The sequence below is a fragment of the Vicugna pacos genome, chromosome 12 (assembly GCF_048564905.1).
Source record: "Vicugna pacos chromosome 12, VicPac4, whole genome shotgun sequence".
NCBI classification, from domain to species: Eukaryota; Metazoa; Chordata; class Mammalia; order Artiodactyla; family Camelidae; genus Vicugna; species Vicugna pacos.
The window spans coordinates 9166238-9187146 of NC_132998.1; the positions used below are offsets into that span (position 1 = coordinate 9166238).

A 20909-nucleotide genomic window follows, 5' to 3' on the forward strand; every position below is an offset into this window, starting at 1 on the left:
AACATATCAACATAGTTTTAACTAATATCACTAATGTCGTATTCTAAATTTTCAAAGATCCTTAGACAAGCTTTTCTTCTTTAAAAAATAAACCATATTTTCTATTCTAAGTCCTCTTTCCCACACACAATAGAATGCAGGGAAAAGTCCTGTTGGCTTTAAATCTGATTTTGGAGAAAGAGCTCTCTAGACCTTTATTTGAAATGCTATTAAGGCACATCAAGCTTAGGCCTTTGATAAAAATGCTCGCTATTAAAGTGACACCCCCTCAGTGTTCTCTTTCTACCGTTAGGTCACAAAAACTGAGGGAGGAGTTGTGATTAAAGAGCCAGCAGATGGAAGATTTATTAAGTCTTTTCTAAACTTTGGAGAAATCTTAACTCTCAAGTTTTGAACTCTTGTTAACAACTTGACAACAACTCTTGGTAACAACTCTTGCCATTGTCGGCATGTGAATACGTTTTTATTTAATTAAATAAAGAATATTTTTCCTATGATAAGCTTTGGTTTATTTGCCTTGTTTTCATATCCTCATTTGTCAACCAAATAGCTCAAGGGCTTATTTGCCTATTTCCCTTAGTAGGGAAAATACAGTCATCATGCAGGGTATAATGCTATTCCTTAGTTAGATTCCTTATTCTCCAACTTTCTTCTCCTACCTCCAAGTCATTTACCATATGACCATCATATCAACCTTCTTCAATCAATTCTCCACAGAAATCTTCCATGCTTAAAAGGTATCGTCTTACGATAAGCAGAGTTTGGAACATGGCTCTAAATCTAACTTCCTAACTCCACAGAAGTCAGTTTACTCCTGTGTTAAATATGCGTTATTCTTTTCCACTCTGTTCATTTAAAATGCCACCCCTTGCCCTTAAACCATTCAAATCCCTGTTCTAGCTTTTAAGTCCAATTCTTAATTCTCACCTCATTTAAATGTTCCCTGTCTCCAAACTCAACCATAGCACAAAGCTTCATGAGGGAAGTCAGAATCACATACTGCTTTGTATTTACTACATCACTAGCCTGGTGCCAGGCACCCAGGAGATATTCAAATACTCAGTGTTTAAACTGAACCAAGACCCAATTTAAAATAGGCCCAAATTAGTACCTCTTAAGCTGTAATTTTTATTGCAGCTAGCTAATCCTTCTAAAATAATGAGTTTGAGGTTTTGCTAGTTTACTGATTATTTCAGATATATTTACACCTATAATCAAAAGTAGAAGTTTTAGTCAAATGAATATTTTCTGCCCTTAGGAGTCTCATCCATCCCTAAGTATTTTCTAGATTCTTTTCAAATGATCTTTCTTCTTTCTTCAGCTAAAGTAGAAAATAGAAGGGAGAACAACTAGACACTTTTAGCATCTAGCACATTCTAGCATATTTTGTACAAAGTGGAGGGAGTGGGGGGCTACTGACTTTCTCCCTTAGCTTTACATAATATAAACAAGATTTACTTTTATCTCTTGACTAAGACCTTACACATATTCTGAATTTTTTTAATTATACTTTGGTATTTTAACATCAGACAAATTATACTTTGGTATATTAACATCAGAATGTTTCTGAGGAGAAAAAAGTCCCCAAAAGATAAAGATATCTTCCTTTATCACATTTTAGGTATATGGAATATTATCCTAAAAGACTATGCAGTCTTAACTAGGGGAACCCATAATTCTTCCTCCAAACCAGGATACTCTTGAGCTTGAAAGGGGGAACAATAATTATCTTGGAATAACAACCAGACAAATCAAGTCAGCCACCCTAAGTCTAAAGAAATAAATCATCGATTAGGCACTTGTGTCATTTAAAACGTGCGTGCCAGATCGACTCAAATCCTGCTTTAAAGGTTTTCAGCTCCTCTGAAGAAGGCATAATAGAAGCTAAAGCATCACTTTTTGGCTTCAAAAATGACACTTGGTCAAAGCTTCAAAAAGACCAAATAAACTTATGGAAAAATACTTACTTTAAAAAAAGCCAGAGTTTAAAAATAATTGCCTCAAAGCTTGCCTAGATTCCCCAAAGTCCTAGCTATTCCCCCAAGCTCCCACAACAGGTGGCTTATGTCTCCATTTACCTCCATTTACTAAAAGGAGTTTCATTCTGATTTATTACTATGAAACTGCACTCTGCTTTAGGAGAGGCATGATCTGCCCATGCACTAGTCCTGTGCCCACACAAAATCAAAGTTGTTGAATGTGGAGACTCTATACTACATACACGTGGTAGAGTGAAAAGAGATTCAGGACTCGGGGCTAAATATTTATACTGAATAAATCAACCTCTCAAAAACCTTGGTAACCAGGTTCACTCATCTTCACCAAAAAGTCCCATCAAGGCAATTTAAATTATATTTATGTACCAGTAATAAGACTTTCCAGCTATAAAGTTTCTTCCCTAAAATCGGGTTTAAGGTTTCTACCGTTACATTCACAGTATGAACTGTGGGGAAAATAGCGCTAAGGCCCATTACTCACGTCCTAGATACGTACCAAAACATCTCTCATTGGTTCCACATCTTTATCCTTTTGTTGGGCCACACTTTATGGGACTTTTTATCCAGGCTTTCCAAGCAGCTGTGGTATAAAACAAGGAAAGAAAAAAAAATCTCAAATATTTTAGTCTCCTCTTCCCACATATTCTCTTACAAGATAGATGATGTTTTACAGTTGCTGCAGCTCCTGACAAAGTATACCTGTGTGCTCAAGTCAAATAATCAAGTATCTACTCAGCTTGAAGCACTACGTTAAGAACTATAGTGGCCACGGTCCATTATGAGGGAACAATGGTGACAACTATAGTATAAAGCAACAGTTCTCAAACTTTAGTGGGCATCAAAATCACTTGGAGGGCTTATTAAAACACAGATTGTAGGACATCTTACCTCTTGAGTTTCTGATTCAGTAGGTCGGGAGTAAGGCCCAAGAATTTGCATTTTCTCAAGTTCCCAAGTGACGCTCATGCTGCTGGTCTGGAGATCACACTTTGAGAACTACTGGTATGACACACAGGTTACTACATGCTGGGAGGAAAGGAGGTTATGAGAAAACGTAAGAACTTAATTCCAGGCAGAGGTTAGGAGAAGGCTTCAAAAACAAAATGATTCTTGGGTTTAAACATTTGACATTCCTTAAAATAATATCAGAATAGTAGTATTAGAATTTTAGAACTGTTCTGTACAAGAATAGCTCTTTCCACAATTTTTAGTAAGTAAAAGATTTTTAGCATAATTCTGCCATTCTACCATCTTTTCAACATAATTTTTTTTTAGAAATTTCCATTTCTTTACATATCTGTTCATTAACCCTTGCCAAATCAATACTAACAATAGTTTGCAAACTTTGACTTAACAATTTGCACCTTAGATGCCAGCATCAGGAAAGATGTGAGGGGCTATTTGTTGCTGAGTCCTGGGGAAAGGAACTACCTAAAAGTCAAGGAAAAACACAGAGAACAGATTGCTCAAGTACAGGCAATGTGGATTACACGGGTACAGAATATTTACATATTAGGATGCAGAATGAATTTAAAGTAAAAACAAAACAAAACAAAAAAATCACCACTGGTTTTCTCATTTACCCTGTATCATCCTGTATTTCTAGAGCGGGTCGTTGGCTATTCTTGGCAAACTCCCAGGAGTACCTCTTTTTGAACACAAATTTATTTCCAATGGCTCCCTGGTAGGAACACCTCTCCCTGCTACTTTCCCTGAAAAATTGTAACTAGCCCCAATTTTTCACCCTCCTCTAAAGCAATACTTTCCAGTCTATCCTCACCAATGAGAACATCTATTATGTTCCCCCATAAATCTCTTTTTGAAATATTTTGCAACTGCACATACTGAATAATTTTCCTATTTTAAATTACACACTTAACTACCAATCAGAAATAATCAGATGAGACAACCAGGACTTAGTTGATAAAATTCAAGCCAGAAACAAAGAAATTTAATGTTTTAGGCTTCTGATGGGCAGAAGTTTAAGTTTTATCAGGCTTTCTGAAACACTGAAAAACTCTAAAGAATCTGAGAACCTACTGGGATTCCTTCAATTCTAAAAGCTGAGAAAACTCACCTTCTAACATACTTTTTTTCCCCCCCAATCACTAGCATATAGATCTGTCTTTTTACTCATTACTTCAGTCTTTATTTTTAACTAATAACTATTCACTCTAAAAATATAATCTATAACTTAGGGATAAATGCAAGTATACCCACAGACAGAACCAGCAAGGATCAGATTCAGTTTAGGGTATTAATCTCAGCTAGCTCTTAGAATGAACCTGTGTAAATGCCTTGGTCTCTCATTGTTTTGTTTGCTTTGTTTTTCCTTTTCAAAAATATTCAACCTGGATGGAAAGTCAGTCTGAAAGAAAGCTCAGCAGGCATCTCAGATAAAGGAACTTTCTGGGTTAGAAAGGAACGAACCAAGCATTTAAGAATGAAAAGAATAGATGTGTGATGCATTTTTATTTTAAAATCGCCACCACTGAAAGACAGGTTTGGCTTTTGTTTGCTTAAAAGTTGGTGGGCTTGTTCACTGCTGCTAAATGGAACAGCTTTATCAGCTCAGGAGCCTGTCACCCTGACAAGGCATCACTGAATGCAGTGAAGCCTGACTTGGGATTCTGGTTTGGTATCCACTCCCTGTCCTCTCAAGGTCTTAGCTCGCTCTTCCCCAGAAATTTCAATCTGCAGGTATCTATCTGAATGAAAAGAATGGATGGGTCACAGAAACAGTGTCAAACCATTTCACCAGATTACTGTAATTTAAATCCTGAAAAATCACATTTCGCTTCAAATCACACTGGCCTCACTAATTTCACGTGAATGATGTTGTGATAAATCCAGAGGATTTCATAAAGATTACTTTAAGATATTCTTAACAATCTGAAATTTGCCAAAAGAACAGCTTTTTCTAACATGCTCTGTGCTAAGCTTGCAATGAAGCGTTCATTCTTTGCAATCATCTTTCAAGAAGCACTTTAATAGCTTGCTCCTCCTTCACAAGAATTATCCATTCCATCCAAGTGAAGGAATAGCTTTTGTAAATTCAAAACAATGCCTAGTTCAGTGGTTCTCAACCCTGACTGCACATTAGAATCATCTGGGCAGCTTTTTAAAAATAACTATGCCCAGCTCTTTCTGATTAATTGTCTGGGACAGAACCTGGCATAATATGTCTTAAAGGCTCCCCAGATGATTCTAAGGTACAGACAAGATTAAGAACCAGTAGCCTAGAACAAGAATGGCCTGGGCCCTGTTTCCATCAACATGTTTCTTTTTAGGGTCTTAATATGAACTAAAGGTTGTGAAGCACACTGCCTGAAGCCCTGGGGAGGATAATTTAAAAAACAAAAACAAAAAAACTGTAACAATGTTTAGCTATTATTCATGTAAAAATAAAATATCCTACTCCCATGATCCTTTTCACTAAAGCCACATTTAGCTCTTACTGTCTGGATTTCCCCTAAATCATATTTTGTCTCTGTAAACCACTGAAATGTTAGCAATCATATTTTGGTTCTGTAAACCACTGAAATGTTCTAAACCCGCAATATTTCAGCACTCAGACTGATCTCCCAGACTGCCTCTTACCTCCTACCAAATATAAAAATCTGTGACATCACATTTTTTACTCCTGGTTTTGAAAAGTATTATTACCAGATCTACCTGTAATGTCAACTCTTTCCTTTTCTATGTGTAATCTTCAAAGGCCACAAGTCCCTTTTCTCCATAGCCCTCCCCAGGTCACTCTATGCCCCACTGATATCTTCCTAATATGAATTTACAGTCTCAACCACCTTTTTTGGCATCTATTATGCTGCCACGTTGGGGCCTGTTATCCTAGTACCTTGGAGACAAGAAATGCTGCTTACACTTTTTCTTTTTCGTATCACAGTTTCCAGAGCAAAGGCTCACAATATATGTTTAGTTTTCCACTGTCAGGTTAAATCTCCCTTTAATCTGACTAGGACACCCATCCTACCAAGCATTCTCAGACAAACCATTGCTGACTTTTGAATTTTGAGATTCTACAACTGCGTGCTAAACAAAAAGGTTCCTGTCCTTTGGTGATTAGTATTTTTCGTTTTGGGGGCTGGGAGGGTGGGGGGCTGTTCTGTCTGCTCATATCTCCTTTACAATTTTCCGCTTCCCTCCCCTCAAAATCTAAATTATCTTTCTATCTGAACAACTTCCACAAACAAGGCTTCTTTCTCACCAGCATCGATCGACCTCTAACGAGTCCCAGTCCCTCCTCGAGTGCCATTTCTAAGCACTCATTCTCTTTTCTAAGATGGTCACCAGCGAAAGCAGTGCGAGTTCGGCCAACGCACGGCCCCGGTCATTCTGGGGGCCAGAGGAGGACGCGCCGGAGGTGGGGCGGGAGGCGGCGGGGGAGCTGAGGCGGGAGGACCCACAAGGCGGACGGCCGAGCCCCCCCCCCCCCGCCCACGCTGCGCCCCCCCCCGCGTCACAGGAAGTGGAGCCCCACCCCCAACGTCAGGGGCCGGAAGTGAGCGTTGCTGGGGCGTGGGTGTGGGGCGAAGGCGAGAGTCGGGAGAGCGGAGAGCGTGTCTCAGCCAAGGTAGGAGACGCGCCCCGGTCCTGGCTTGGGGCTTCCGAACAGCTCACCTTTTGTGGGCTGGGGATCCTTCACCGTTTAGTTGTCTTCCCTTTTCCCTTTTCTGCTCAGAGCTTTCGGCCTCGTGGGTTCTCAGCGCCGATGTTTTGGCAACCGGTGGTTCTGTCGCGGCTTCGGGCTTCGTCCCCTCGAGGGCCTTCCTCCCCTCTAGGGCCTTGGCCTTCCTGGCTCCTTCGTCTCTGTTCCTTTAGGTTAACCACCTTCCCCACCTTCGCCTTTTTAGTCCCGTTGTTTAAATCGACTCAGATTGTTTTGTTGAAAGGGAGAAAAACGATGGTTTTACTGAGACCCCCAGCTCTGTTAAGAGTTTAACCAGTTGCTTCAGACTACAGCCAGCCCCTAAACTTGACTGCTTAGTGTAATTTGTACATTTCACCACGGTCTAGTGCTAGGGAAAAGGTAAAAGAAGTCCTAACAGTTTGATACGGAAGATAATTAGAAGGGCTGAATGATGAGGTTATGGATTCCAGTACTACTTTTGGCCTCCGAAGGATAGGGTAGCTTCTACAAGAAGATGAATCTGGCACTGATCACTCCTTTAAATACCTTTAAATCAAGTAATAGTACTCGGTTCTTCCTTCCAATTCTTTTATTTTTATTGAAAAAGTATAAAGTAATTGTGTGTACATAAAACATGTCAAAAGGAAGGTCAGAATTCTTAATCCAGGCATGAAAAATATTTTTTATGGCAGTTTGGTCACTGATAATTGTCATTTACAAATGGGCTCAGCAGCATATTACTAAAGTAGATTCCAGCTGATCACTTGTATTTCTTATCATAGGTTCCAAGGCTGCTTATGTCATAGAATGGGGGGAAGGGGTTTGGAATTGCATGCGGGGCCAAAGGAGAGCTGGCTCTGGAGGCAATAGCTGTAAAGCTAGCCTATTTTCAGAAGTTTCCTATGGGGATGGTTTTATATAAATTTAGTTTTTTCTCATAATGATAAGTTTATTTAATCACAGTGCTCAATGGGGGGATCTCAGGTAGAAAAGGATTCAAACTAAAGAAAACAGTTCTTGTCTTTTAATCTTCCATATTTCTGTTACAGATTTGTTCTTGTGACTGTGTTAATATGAAATGAACAGTTCTTAAGTCCTAACATTCGGCAGTTTTCCCTCAATGCGTAAAAAGAATGAGTATTAACTGGAGAGACTTAAATAACCAAGTCTATCCATTTTAGCATAGGAGATTGGGGGGTGGGGAGAGGGGAGGTGAAGCATCATTGGAAAAAGTGTGGCACTTACTGACCATATTTAAGCAAAGTCATAGAAATAGTAAATCAGAATGTCTCTGGGCATGTTGGATGGATTGAGTGTATAGTCTGACATAGGCTTCCAGTGTTCTCAGGTCCCAGGGGGGAAGCAAGCCTGACAGCCTGCCCATCCTGTATTTTTAAGGACTTGACAGGAGAGCTTTAAAATAGTACACTATTCTTTTGTTTATCCTGAAGTTTAAGTAACTGTATTCTCATGGGCTTGATTTGCCCCCTCTAACCTTTAATAGCATCAAGCCCTAATAGATGGTAAACAGTAACAAACAGGCTGTTGTAATGGCACTGAAAATAGACTGACATCACCTGAATACAGTTATATTATAGGCACATATATGTTTTTTCTTAACTGTTTATGAGCCCTAGAATTTATTCCAAGAGTGTGAATTAGCCAATGATGTTAAAATGCCTCAAAGTAGTAAAGAATGCTTTAAAGAGGAGAAACTATTTGGGGGAGGGAGGTGCTATAGGGGTTTTTGTATTGAACCTGGGTAACTTTTTCCAGTTTGATTCCACTTCTTAGAGCTACATTTGATACATTTCATTTCTGATTCCCTGAATCACTGCTATTTTTTTCCCACAGCACTTGGATTTGGCTCCTTCATTTCCAATATGGAAGAAACCTACAGTATGTACTTCTTGTTGCTTTTAGAAAATAAGTTAAATTACTTACACTTAGTTTTATGCCTTATAAGACCTTTAGTGTGTTGGGAAAGAGTCAAGTCTCTTGCTAACCTGCCAAAGAGAAACAGTCTCCCCAGAGATTGTTTTAGTAATGTAGAGAAGTGCCCAAATTTGAAATAAGACATTTGAAATTTAAATAAAGAGGTATGAGAAAGTTAATTGAGTTTTGCAAAGGCTACAGTTGGGACACCTGTGTTAAGCTATATTTTTACTAAATGGAGCATTTTCATTCCTCAGGACTTCAGTTTTTCTGTTAATGACACAGAAGAGTAACCCTTGGTTTCTTTTATTTTGAGGGATAATGTGGTATATATAATAATGTTGATGTACACTGAGTTTTTAGGATTAAAGAAATTCTAGGGAGAATTCCTTTGTCTCACATGATCTAGGAATCTTAGATGGCCCAGCAAATCAAAGGGAGCCAGCAGATCTAGAATCAGACAAGTGTAGAACCAAGAGAAACCTGAAAAGTCGTGTCATTTAACCCTCAAATTTTACAACTGAGAAAACAACCTAAATTAATTGATTTGCCCCAAAGTTACATAGTTAGTTGGGGGCAGAGTCAAACCAGAGTCTGGTACATTGTTTATATGTAGTGCCTTACTGATACCACAAGGCACTGTGGTTTCTAGGCCCTGACCAAGCGTGAGGGACATCTGAGTGAATGAAACTCATCAACAGGGCCTACTTTCTCTCCAGCATTGCTGTCTTGCTCAGAATCTCTGTAAGTTCTAACTAAAGGATGTTTTAGTCCCATTCTGCCTTCAAGAAAGAATCCAGTAGAAACTTTATCACCAACATACAGAAATTACATGGAAACAGCCTTTATTAAATATCTACAACGGAGGTTCTCAAACCTTAGCATGCAACAGAATCACCTAGGGGGCTTATTAAAACACAGGTTGCTAGACCCCACCCCCAGAATTTCTGACTCAGAAGGTCTGGGACCCAAGAATTTGCATTTCTAACGTGTTACCAGGTGATGATGCTAATCTGAGGACCATACTTTAAGGATCATGGATCTGGAAGGCTGATTGTCCTTGATCTTCCTTAGGGCTCCCTTCTTCACCCACCTTAATTTTTCTTACAGTATTTTAATTAAAATCTGAAATGCCCATGTGAGATAAATGTGAGATATAGATTTATATTTATTTATTCTTGGAAGCTGACTGCTCTCTATTAGAAAGCAACATCTCTCCTTTATGTGTCTCATTCTTAACTTTTTTCAGCGATAATTTTTTTCTTAGAAAAATATCACATGGGTCTTTTAATTACTGCTACATAGCACAAACTTTTTTACATAGTTGGTACAGTAGGTGTTAAAGAAATAAGGAAAAGATGAATTCTGTATACTTTAAATTTTTGTTTTGTGATTAAATAAACTTAATAAATAAGTTGGCTTATGAAAGAATCAGCTCCTTTAAGTCTATATTTGATTATTGAAAAACATGGCATTTCTTTCTGTTAATCTGTGTCTTTCTTAATTAAGCTTGATTCTTTTACAATTAAAGAAAAAGAAAAATATCACCTGGGAGTGTATTAGAAGTGCACAATCTCAGGCCTCTTTTCCAACCTACTGAATCAGAATCTGCATTTTAACACAGTCCTCAAGTGATTTAACACCAGGGATCATGTTGAGGTTTGAGAAACACTGCTTTCCAATGTACTTGACCTTTTTACCATATTGACCTAAGTCTAACCTTAATCTGATAGATTCCTGAAGATCTCCAGTTCTGTCTTTGGGCAGTACCTCTTAGCTGGTGGTACTCTTGACAGGTCTAGTTCCTTATTTCATGAAGTTTCCTCCATTTCTCACCATGGGTTCCAGGCCCTACCCAAGTGTGAGGAACATTTGAGTATATGCTTTTGGAGGATGCTTGTCCACAGGGCCCACTTTATTTTCCAAAATAGGTTATATTCCCAGAAAGCCACTCAAAATTTTTGCTGAACAGTTTGATAGTATTTTATTACAACTTGAAATGTATATATACTTCAATGCAGCACTTTTAAGTATCTGCCCAAGAGAAATACTCATACAGTGCACAAAGAAGTGTACATTTGATTGCTAATCACAACTTGTATTAGTAGTAAATAACCTGAAACAAATGTCCATCAGGAAAGAACCTGATTAAGAATATATGGCCCATCCATATGCGAAAAAGAAATACTTCTTATATGTACTGACATAGCAGGAGCTCTAAGATATATTAAATAAAAAAAAATAGCAAAATAGGTACAGGAAATCTCATCACATGCTACGTACACTGTGGATAAACCTTGAGGACATTATGGTAAGTGAAACAAATCAGTCACAAAAAGACAAATGCTGTATGATTTCACTTACATGAAGTATCTAGAATAGTCAAACTCAAAGAAACCAAAAGTAGAATAGTGGTTGCCAGGGGTTGCAGGGAGGAGGAAATGGGAGTTGTTTAATGGATATAGAATTTCAGTTTTGCAAGATGAAAAGTTCTGGCAATTAGTTGCACAAAAATGTGAATATACTCAATACTACAGAACTATACACCTTAAAATGGTTAAGATGGTAAATTTTATGTTATGGGTGTATTATTACCATGAAATTTTTTTAATTAAAAATAAATTTAAAATGTTTTAATCTGGAAAATCAGTTTAGAGCTGACCTAAGTTATCAGAGACCAAAAAAAAAAAAAACATTATGGTAGGAAGCTATCATTATAAACTCTGATGTATGCCACTGTATGGGCAGTCTAATGGGTATGAATCATAAGGTACGTCTAGTCTGTCATCTGCCAAAATGCCCTATCTTTTGCTAGTGATGGAATGGATTAAATGAAGGGAAACTAACAAGAATTTCATCTGTAAACTCTCCCTGGGTGTCCTGAAGCTTCAGAAATGTGAAAAGATTGCTGGTCAGGATGAGCCTGGTTGGCATAATAAGCCTGTCTGTCTAAGACTTTTCATTCCAATTCATTCTGTCCTTCAAGTCACCTTTCTGGCTCATTTGCATCACAATCATGGTTAGTTTATTCCATGTTTACCACTCTTCCAGTGAAACTGTCTGTTTAAATTCCCCACTGGACTCTGGTTTTCATAGCAGTTTTCTGGTTTGTAAGGTTCTTACCAAATGTGAATTGTTTATCTTATTTCACTTTTATTATTGCCTTCATTGGTAGCAACAGCATTTTATTACGTTGCCTCTTGTCCTCATAATATATTCAGAATGTGCTTAACCATTTAATTTCCCTTCTTTAACTAGGCTTGTTAAAATTGGGGGTCCAGCCTGGACATTTTGAAAAGCCTAAGGGTAGTTTTACACATTCAGGGAAACTTCTCTAGTCACAAACTGTTGAAATGATCCCTGAAAGTATAGTCTTCTAAAGGTAGTTTTAAATAGCACAATATGGGTAAAGGGCTTTCTTTCACACAGTAGCTCCATATATCTGCAGTTGTGTTAACCTCAGGAGGTTCTGTTTTTGCATATTATTCTTTATTTCATCTGGCCAATTTGATAATCACTCAATTAAAGAATTCTCTTTTTTTCTCATTGTGTTCCAAAATATGAAAAGTAAAACCACCTATCTGGTAAAGGTTTTGGTTTCTTTGAGAGGTAACTAGATTAACCAAGGTCTCACAACATTGTAAACTGACTATACTTCAATTATATATACATATATATATATATGTATATATATATATATATATATATATATATATATATATACACATATATATATATATCAGGAACTACTTACAGAAATACATTAAAGCAGACAGAAAGAAATCAATAAATATTTCTCAAGCCTCCATAGAACATACAGCTGATACAGAGGCATACTTACCAACTTTTTTTGTGTCATAGCATACAAATAAATAGACAAGGATGCTAGTAAAGAGAATTTACTACCCTCAACTTGCCCTAGGACTGGTTAGGGAATAGGGGGCTCATGGGTAGTACCCCCACGTCAGTGTATTGGTACACTGTCCATTCCAACCCTCAGCATACTGGCTGGGAAGCTCTGGTTGAGCTAGCTAGAGATAAGAATGGCCCTGAATTAGCACTTTTAGAATAGGAAAAGATTTCATTTCATTTAACTTTTTGTTTATGGTAAGGGTAGCCAACAATGAAAATAACAATATTTATGTGCAACCAAATATGAACTAAGACCCCATCCCATGATTGCTGGTTTTGCTGAACTTATTAAGATTCAGTGATAACAATTTTATCTTTTCAGGGTTACATTTTCACTTTCAAATGTTTAGTCACCGTTTAAAAACAAAAATTCCAAGTTGTTGTTAGACTGTCTTGTTCAATTCTTACAGATTCTGTTGAAAAATCCAATGTGCCGGGGATGCTGAAGTTTTACAAGGGCCTGTTAAGCTTTATACTCACCCTATTTTTCTCTCTTTCAGTCGATTCCCTGGACCCTGAAAAGCTATTACAATGCCCCTATGATAAAAACCACCAGATCAGGGCCTGCAGGTTTCCTTATCATCTTATCAAGTGCAGAAAGGTAGGGTATTATTTTCATAATTTGCCCCGTGATGCCCTCCTGAGTTCTTTTTAAAAGCCAAATTTTGTAAATTTCAAATAATTTTAGCATAAGTGTTTTAGTTGAATGCCAGAATTGCTTTGAGTTAAATACCAGCATTTATAGAAAGGAATTTGTTTATTTCTTACATGCATTAGTTTTTCTTGTTTCGATTTTTCCCCCAACTGATGACAAAGCACCTTTTATAAACAGCTTCTCTGGAGTCTTCTCAACCATTGTAAAACAGAGGAAACACTAATTTTTGCTACCAATGAGAAATCCCTCCTGCCTTGTAAATTTGATCTGTTCATTGTCCTAATAAGGATGGAATACTGTAAAACACTCATTTCTGATTTTTTGTTGTTGTTGTTTGGAGATTTTAGAGAAGTTGAACAGCCAGAGTTTAGTCCAAGAAAAGATTATTCCTAAAAATAACTGTTTCTCCAGGTTTCAGCAGTAAGCTTATGGTTGGGGGGGAACCAGCTCAAAAAGTTTTTTCTCTGGTCACCCTTCTGTAGACTTAGCTGACGTAAGCTAACTTAATGCTGATATATTAATTGAGGCAGTTTGAAAGGATCATTAGAATACAGATGTCAGACACTGAAGCCAAAGTTCTGCCAGGATTTATGCTTGGAAGACAATTCTGTTATTTAATCCAAACCTTCGTACAATTCAAGTATGCATTCTTCAAAGGGTGTTTCTCTTGCAGTCCTGGAGGCATGATCACAATGCCATTGTTGATTATTTCTCAGCTCTTTTTAATCTCCAGAGCAAGGATTCCTTAAGGTTGAACCTGGACAATATGAACCAGCAGATACCACCACAGCTTCCTCCCCTAGGCTCTCAAACATGTCCCAAAGTTGGGAAAGGGAGCCAGGCGGTGAAAAGACATCATCATAACTCGCCTCTTCTAATGCTCTTAATCTTCAGCCACAAAACCTTTGCGCTGGAATGCCTGATATCCCTTACAAAAATCACGGAGATACTTACCCTCGCAATTTTCTCCAGCCTCTATTTTTTTCCACCCTCCCACCCACTTTACATTATTTTTACTTCAAGTATCATTTGTGATACACCTTTCACTTCTCCTAATAAATAAATTTGTTAATTGCTAGTAAATTTACCATAGGATTTGGGTGATATTAAACACTTTGTTTTACTCTCTTGTTTTGTATTAAAATAAGAAACTTAGTCAGCAGAGTAGAGTCTATCATTTGGGCTCTTCCTTAGTGAAGTAGCTGAAATAAAGTCCAAATTGTTCAGAGCTTCATTTCAGGCATCATTACTTTAAATAAGTGTTCCTGCGTTAATCTGAAAAATCACTGGGTTTGCCTCTTCTGCAGCTCCCTTCCAGCGGCTGTTTGCCAGCACTGTTGTACTGCAGTAGCAGGGGCACTACCGCAGTGCAGACTAAGGGTGTGTTTTAGTGTTACTGTTCGCCCTTGAATATCAGCTTTCAAAGACACCCTGAGAGCTCTACCTTTACAGGCTGTGCTGCCCTATTCTTTGACCCTGAAGTAAACAATGAAGAAGATATGGTTCAAAAAACCCAATCCTAAATTCACTGTTTGCTTCTGTGTAAGCCACTTTAACCCCAATATCTGTGTTGTCAGCCATTATAGTCATTAGGTTTTGATGATTTTGAGGTAAGGTGTCTATAGTCTGTATGAGTGATAAGTAATTCCCTCTTAATTTTCTACTATGAGTTCACCTACCATAGCTCAGCGACAAGTTTATGGACAAGGACCCCTTTAATTTTTTTCCATAGAATCATCCTGATATCGCAAACAAACTGGCTACTTGTCCCTTCAATGCTCGTCATCAGGTTCCTCGGGCTGAAATCAGTCATCATATCTCGACCTGTGATGACAAAAGCTGTATTGAGCAGGATGTAGGTAAGACTAACCAGCTAAAATGTTTCGGTGCTAGAGGTTATCACCCCCTTCATATTTGTATGATGCTGCATTAACACCTTGATTTTTAACTTTCATCATTTCTGAAGAACAGTACTTTTCTGCCTTTGAGACTTTTACCTCATCAGCAAAAGGTTGTCAGGTTGTATTTGTCAGACTGCTTTCTCTTCTGAACAGCCTGATTTATTTTACTGATAACTCATCTAAGTATAAAAATCTTTTATTGCCATAAACATGGCAAACATCTTTGTTTCTGCTTCTCTTTCTTCCCTTCTGTCGGCAAGAGGATAAGACCTCTCTATTTAGCTTTCATCCCATCCATTTTTTCAGAAACAAAGACCTTTAGGATACTGCAGCCTTTTAAGCCACTAACCCTTCTAAACATAATAACTAGGCAGTATCCTTTTCTTAAGCCAGAATCTCTGTTGTCTTGCAGTCAACCAAACCAGGAACCTTGGACAAGAGACTCTGGCTGAGAGCACATGGCAGTGCCCTCCTTGTGATGAAGACTGGGACAAAGGTGAAGTGTCTTTACATCTTTTTCTTCCCAATGTCTAAATCTCAAGTCATTTGCTTTAGACGGAAGGAAGACTTCCCTTTTTTATGAGCATACCATGTTGTTCAGAATGCCTTATTATTTTTATTGGGCCCCAATATAAACACATTTGTATTGCTGCGCAGACACATGTAACAGTCTCCCTCTTGATTGGAAAAAACACTTCTTTACATCTGTTTTTTTCCATAAATTGTATTATACCATCTGTGTTTGGTTGTTACTAGGTACATTTATTATTATTTATGTAGCTTGTGTTTATATCCTTCTATCCTTCAGTTAAATTCTTGCTCCTGTGTCATTTAGGCAGGGTACTTGATTAATTTTTACTTGCTTCTCTAAACTTAAGTTTATTATTTCTCATCTTACAAGTTCAACTAGCATGAGTTGGTGTTTTGCCTTGTAGTGCCACAAACCATGTTTTGCTTCCTTTAGCAGATTTGTGGGAACAGACCAGCACCCCTTTTGTCTGGGGCACAGCCAACTACTGTGGCAACAACAGGTAAGTGGAATGGCCTCATTCCCACCACTGCCTCCCAAAATCAGAGTGCTCTGTTACCGGTAGAAGCTACCAAAGCATGAATTGACTTCTTTCCTTAATGATGTTACTTGGTGGTGATTTAGTCTAGATATAGTTTTGGTGGGTTTTTTTCCTTATTTATTCCTTGATTCAAAAGCAGGTCGCATGCTTTATGTTAATCACTGTGGGAACACAAAAATACTAGCTCATAGTCTAGCAAGGGAGACAGTGGCGCCAGACATTCTAATGTTTTAGTTGGGTTTTTTGCTAGGTTCACATTATTTTAATGCTTTGAAAAAATTCTCTAGCTATACCACATGGATCATTTTTATTCAGAAAACTGGCGTCTAAGGAAAACATAATCTTAAAATTTCTTGATTTGAGATTGAACAATTCATAATACCGGGTGAGTAGGGAAGAAAATGCATCTCTTCTTCCCACTGATTTTGTATCTAATTTAAATCTATAAGATTTTTCATTACTACTTGATCTTCAGACCTTAAAAGGTCAAGCTTTAAACCCAAATGAGAATATTTCTGGATTAGAAAATGAAGGAATTACATGCTAGACTTTATTTTTTTCCCTCAAATAAAGTGCTTATCAATTTTTATTTCTTAGCTCGTGAGGTCAGTTACTTATTGTAAGTGTACCTTATTTTGTGTATGCACTGAGATAGAAAAACTGAGAGGTGAATTCCACTGGTACAATTTTAATTTTACCTCAGTTCAGTGAGATTTGTTCCCTTTATTTTGGTTGTCTTGGCATTTTATTTTCTCTCTTATATTTGAGTGAGTTGATGAGCCTGTCATACAACTGAACAGTAGATGGCATTGCTGTTTATCTCAATTTCTGGAAAATGAAAATGGTTAGACCCATCTTAATGCCTGTACAGAACAGTGAGCTTTCCAGAAAAGTGGTAATCATTCTAATTTCAAGAATGTTTTGATGGAAATGTGTTTACATTTCAGAATGTAGGTGGTTGTTTTCCCCAAAATTACAAGAAACATATTTTGATTTTCTGGTGTGTGCCTGTCTGGAGAATACAGATATGCTGGCATAGTCAGTTCGTCTTTCTTTTTGCAGCCCCGCAAGCAACAGAGTTATGGAACATAAGAGTAACCTGGCTTCAGGCATGCGCGTTCCCAAGTCTCTGCCGTATGTTCTGCCATGGAAAAACAGTAAGTGAAATAGAGGCAAAATGCTTTTACATTGTTCATTGTGCTAAATACAGTTGGTCTTAATTATTCAAAGACGTGTTCAGTCCGAACACCTTTCACTCACATGACCCTGAGAATGAGTGTCTCCTTAAATTTTGTACCCTAAGCACCTCACTGACTTCACCCTAATCCTGATGCTGGTTAGTAACAGGAAAATACAAGATCATAGAAGCCTAAAGATTATTTTCAAGGAAGGGTGACCACTGACATCATATACCATGGGTAAATTTGGGGACCAATAAAAAGGCTATTGATTTTGGCTAGGAGGATGTCATCCTTGGTTTTCAAGGCACGGTATCAATAAGGAATTGGGATTAGAAATTGGATTGCAGGGGCCTAAAAGGAAATGGGTAGAGAATAAAAGTATAAGAACCAGCATAAGAATGATACTCATGTGTCTTCCCTAGGCTTCAGAGACCATGCTGAGTAAACAGGCACTAAATTCATATCATACCGCCCTAGTAAAGAAATCCCCACATAAGGAACACTTAGGATACTATCATGTTTATTTAATACAAACTTCCTTTTTCTAATGTTGCTTCCAAATTCAGATTCTCTATATTTGAATCTGTGCCACCGTTTGAGCTAATTTTTAGATGGCTAAAGGGTTCTCTTTTAAACGTTGCCCTTTGGGTACTTGCATTTTCCCCAAAACAAGATCACCAGATCATATGCCGCAGGGCTTGATAGATAGAGAATTGTTGTTGTTGTTGTTGTTTTTCATACTCTTGAGTAGAATCCAATCGCTAATTTTAAATTCTACTTTTATATTGTAATTCCATATACCCCAGGAATAAGTCATTTGTGTTTGGTAAGAATAGGAGATGGAGTGAATTTCAATTGACATGTGTATTTATTTTGAAATATTTCTACTTCGTAGATGGAAATGCGCAGTAACTGAATATCTCATCGAGTAAGTGTTTCAGTTTTATTTCACTGTTTCTTCAGATGATAGTAAGATTTAACTGGACATAAAGCACTTTGGGTCCAATTTTCTTTCAGATTATCTTACCAAATTAAAGCTTTGTGTGTGCCTATGTTTTTTAAGTATATAGCCTCTGTTATGGCTTTACATGCTAATGAATAGGCATTTACTAGTTAAATTAGAATTCTGTTAACATGCCAAGTTGCTTCCCCTAATGTTGGTACACATTGCCTTTTTCCTTTTTCTTCTTTTCTTTTGTATCAAAGTTGCATTCTAGATCTATCAAGCCTTTTTAATGGACTGAGATTAATCAGAGAGTTGTGCTTCACTGCTCTGCAGTTCTTCCCTGTGCAGTACAGTTTAATACTCATCAAAAAATTCACACTCTTTTTAATGAGCACCTAAAGTTTTGGGTCTCTAAGAGTCTTGCACTGTTGATCTTATCTGAATATTTGATTTAGTAGAACCTCACAAAATCTATATGAAGAGACCAAAATCTTTTACTTTTCACAGATGAAGCCTTTCTTTGAGGTCACCCTGTATACTCATAGTAGAGCCAGTTTTGATGCTTCACATGCTGCCTTGGCTGAGGTCGCCAGGTCACACTGCTTCTGGCAAAAGGAATATTATTGGGCTGGGAATGGGATGATCATCCCCACTGTCTTGCAGGGGCCTTCAGTGAATAGTTATTGAATGAATGAGTAATTGGCCTGTTTTCTTCTAGTCCATTCTCTTTCCTCTGGACAGTGAAGCAAGTTATTTTTCTATGAGTTAGAATTCATTTTGTACCAAAACTGTTATTCTGGAGAGAAGCAGAAAAGAGATTCTAAAAGCAAACACGCCTGAGCTCTGAACAATAATATTTATCAGTTACTTCTAGGTACTGGCCATTTTTCTTGGTAGGTTCTGACATCAAATTATTAAATATATCTGGAAACCAGAAAATTGGATTTGGCCCCAGAAGGGAAAGAGACACAACTGCACTGGGGTGTGTCAAGAAAGTACACACAGACCTTGGTAAATGGTGAACTTTGACTCCTTCTCTGACACACTGCATAAGATTCTTGGTGCTCATCCAGTATGGATAGCTATCTAGTAAAAACGGCCAGTCTAAGGTGAAAGAAAGCCTAGGAGAATCTTCCCTCTGCCACTTAAGACTAAACACTTTTCTGCTTTGGAACTTAACTCTTTTTTTTTTTCCTTTTTTTTAATGGAAGTACTAGGGATTATACCCAGGACCTTGTGCATCCTATGCATGTGCTCTACCACTGAGCTGTACCCACCCCCTGGAACTTAGCCACCCCCTGGAACTTAGCTCTTTGCTGATGAACTCCTTACATACTGAATTTGTTTTTTTTTGTGTAACCCCTGAGGAATCAGAGGGGGAAAATAAGAATCCTTAAACAGCCACAGACCTTCTTACCCTCCTAATAAAAATAAAGCATCATTTCTGAATGCCTGTTGTTACAGAATTCTCTTCTTTGCAAGGATACACACACACACACACACACACACACACACACACACACACACACACACACACACACACACACACACACACACACACACACACACACACACACACACACACACAGCCACACCCACACCCAAAGAAAGAGGAGACATGACTTATTCCCTTAAGGAACTTAAGAGTGGGTGGAGAATTTTTTTAATGCACATTCATGAAAAGGGTTTATTCACCTTGCACTTAATATGCTTTATCCCATTTGTGTTTTTATCAACAACTCCACTTTTTACCAGCCAAGTACCTCAAGAGCAGGTAATACTTTACCAATTTTTGTTCCCCTAATGTGCATTGTAACAGCTCAAAAAATATTATTGAATTAACAAGCAGATAGAGTGTATGAGAAGAGAAAAAGATCAATACAAGTTAATGGGAATTAATCCAGAATTGTCTAGAGAAGTCAGTTGTCTGAATGGTCAGTTCTGATTTTTTCCTCACCCACGAAGCTGTTGACACAAGAAGTGGACGTTGATCCCTGTAGAGAATGTTTTTAATTCAATTAACAAGTTTCTGTGTGCTTAGTGGTACTAAAGAGCTAAGGGTCAGAAAGTACTTGGTGTTCTGCCATTAACAGCAAATTCTTTGAGCAGACGAAGGGATTTTAATTGGGCTGTAGTTGTGTGGCCCATTGTCAGATGTGGTTGGTGGTTTTGTCATTGAAAGGAACTAAGAACTCTTTTCTCCTTTCCTTACAGATGCCAGACCCTAGAAGACTCTTGCTTCTTCCTGCTACAATGGGGTCTTCATTTTTTTCCTCCCAATCTAATTATAGAAAGATAAATTGTCTGTGGCTTTCAAACTGACAAGTACCTTTTTTTCTCTCCCCTCTGTGAGTCCTCACTCATTTGATGCAAGAAAGAACCCTCATGCTCTGAAGAACTGTTTCAGATAAACCATCATTGTAGCTAGCTTGATAGTTTGGTTAAGTAGCTGCAGCCCCAAGATCAGAAATCACACCCCATCCCACATTAATGAAACAGAATCATTTAAAGTTATCTTTAAAGGATCCAGCTAAAGCAGGCAAGAAACTTGGGTTAGAAAGAGTAACTGTGTTTGTGTTCTCTGATACACATGGACCAAATTCTTTTCAGCATTTATAGGAGTGGGCCTTTTCTGATCAGTGCGTCTGTTTATTGCGTCTCCGA

General features: G+C 37.9%; 2 protein-coding genes and 1 pseudogene across 5 annotated transcripts in view; 1 reads left to right on the forward strand and 2 right to left on the reverse strand.

Moving 5' to 3' along the window:
• The window catches only part of NCKAP1L (NCK associated protein 1 like), a 52697-nt gene extending 46281 nt beyond the window's left edge, over positions 1 to 6416 (reverse strand). Inside the window, exons 1-4 of the mRNA XM_072972693.1 lie at positions 6223 to 6416; positions 3362 to 3428; positions 2886 to 3023; positions 2494 to 2577 (exon numbers count right to left, since the gene is read on the reverse strand). The gene's annotated coding sequence lies outside the window, so the exon portion shown is untranslated. The remainder of the gene's footprint in view (positions 1 to 2493; positions 2578 to 2885; positions 3024 to 3361; positions 3429 to 6222) is intronic.
• A 96-nt stretch (positions 6417 to 6512) lies between these two features.
• Positions 6513 to 20563, forward strand: GTSF1 (gametocyte specific factor 1). 4 transcript variants are annotated; one of them, XM_072972695.1, is made up of 10 exons: positions 7481 to 7517; positions 8500 to 8544; positions 12993 to 13093; positions 14880 to 15006; positions 15461 to 15544; positions 16013 to 16079; positions 17181 to 17275; positions 18195 to 18227; positions 20001 to 20019; positions 20460 to 20563. In XM_072972695.1, exons 2-8 carry the CDS (start codon positions 8529 to 8531, stop codon positions 18209 to 18211), a joined length of 507 nt encoding a protein of 168 aa, XP_072828796.1. In that variant the 5' UTR covers positions 7481 to 7517; positions 8500 to 8528; the 3' UTR covers positions 18212 to 18227; positions 20001 to 20019; positions 20460 to 20563. The 4 variants fall into 4 exon arrangements, with proteins under 4 accessions (XP_031538743.1, XP_072828796.1, XP_072828795.1 ...); XM_031682883.2 differs by lacking the exons at positions 7481 to 7517; positions 20001 to 20019 and adding an exon at positions 6513 to 6588; XM_072972694.1 differs by lacking the exon at positions 20001 to 20019 and having other exon boundaries at positions 7484 to 7517.
• Positions 11860 to 11956, reverse strand: LOC116282713 (small nucleolar RNA U3; annotated as a pseudogene).
• Positions 20564 to 20909: the final 346 nt, after the last annotated feature.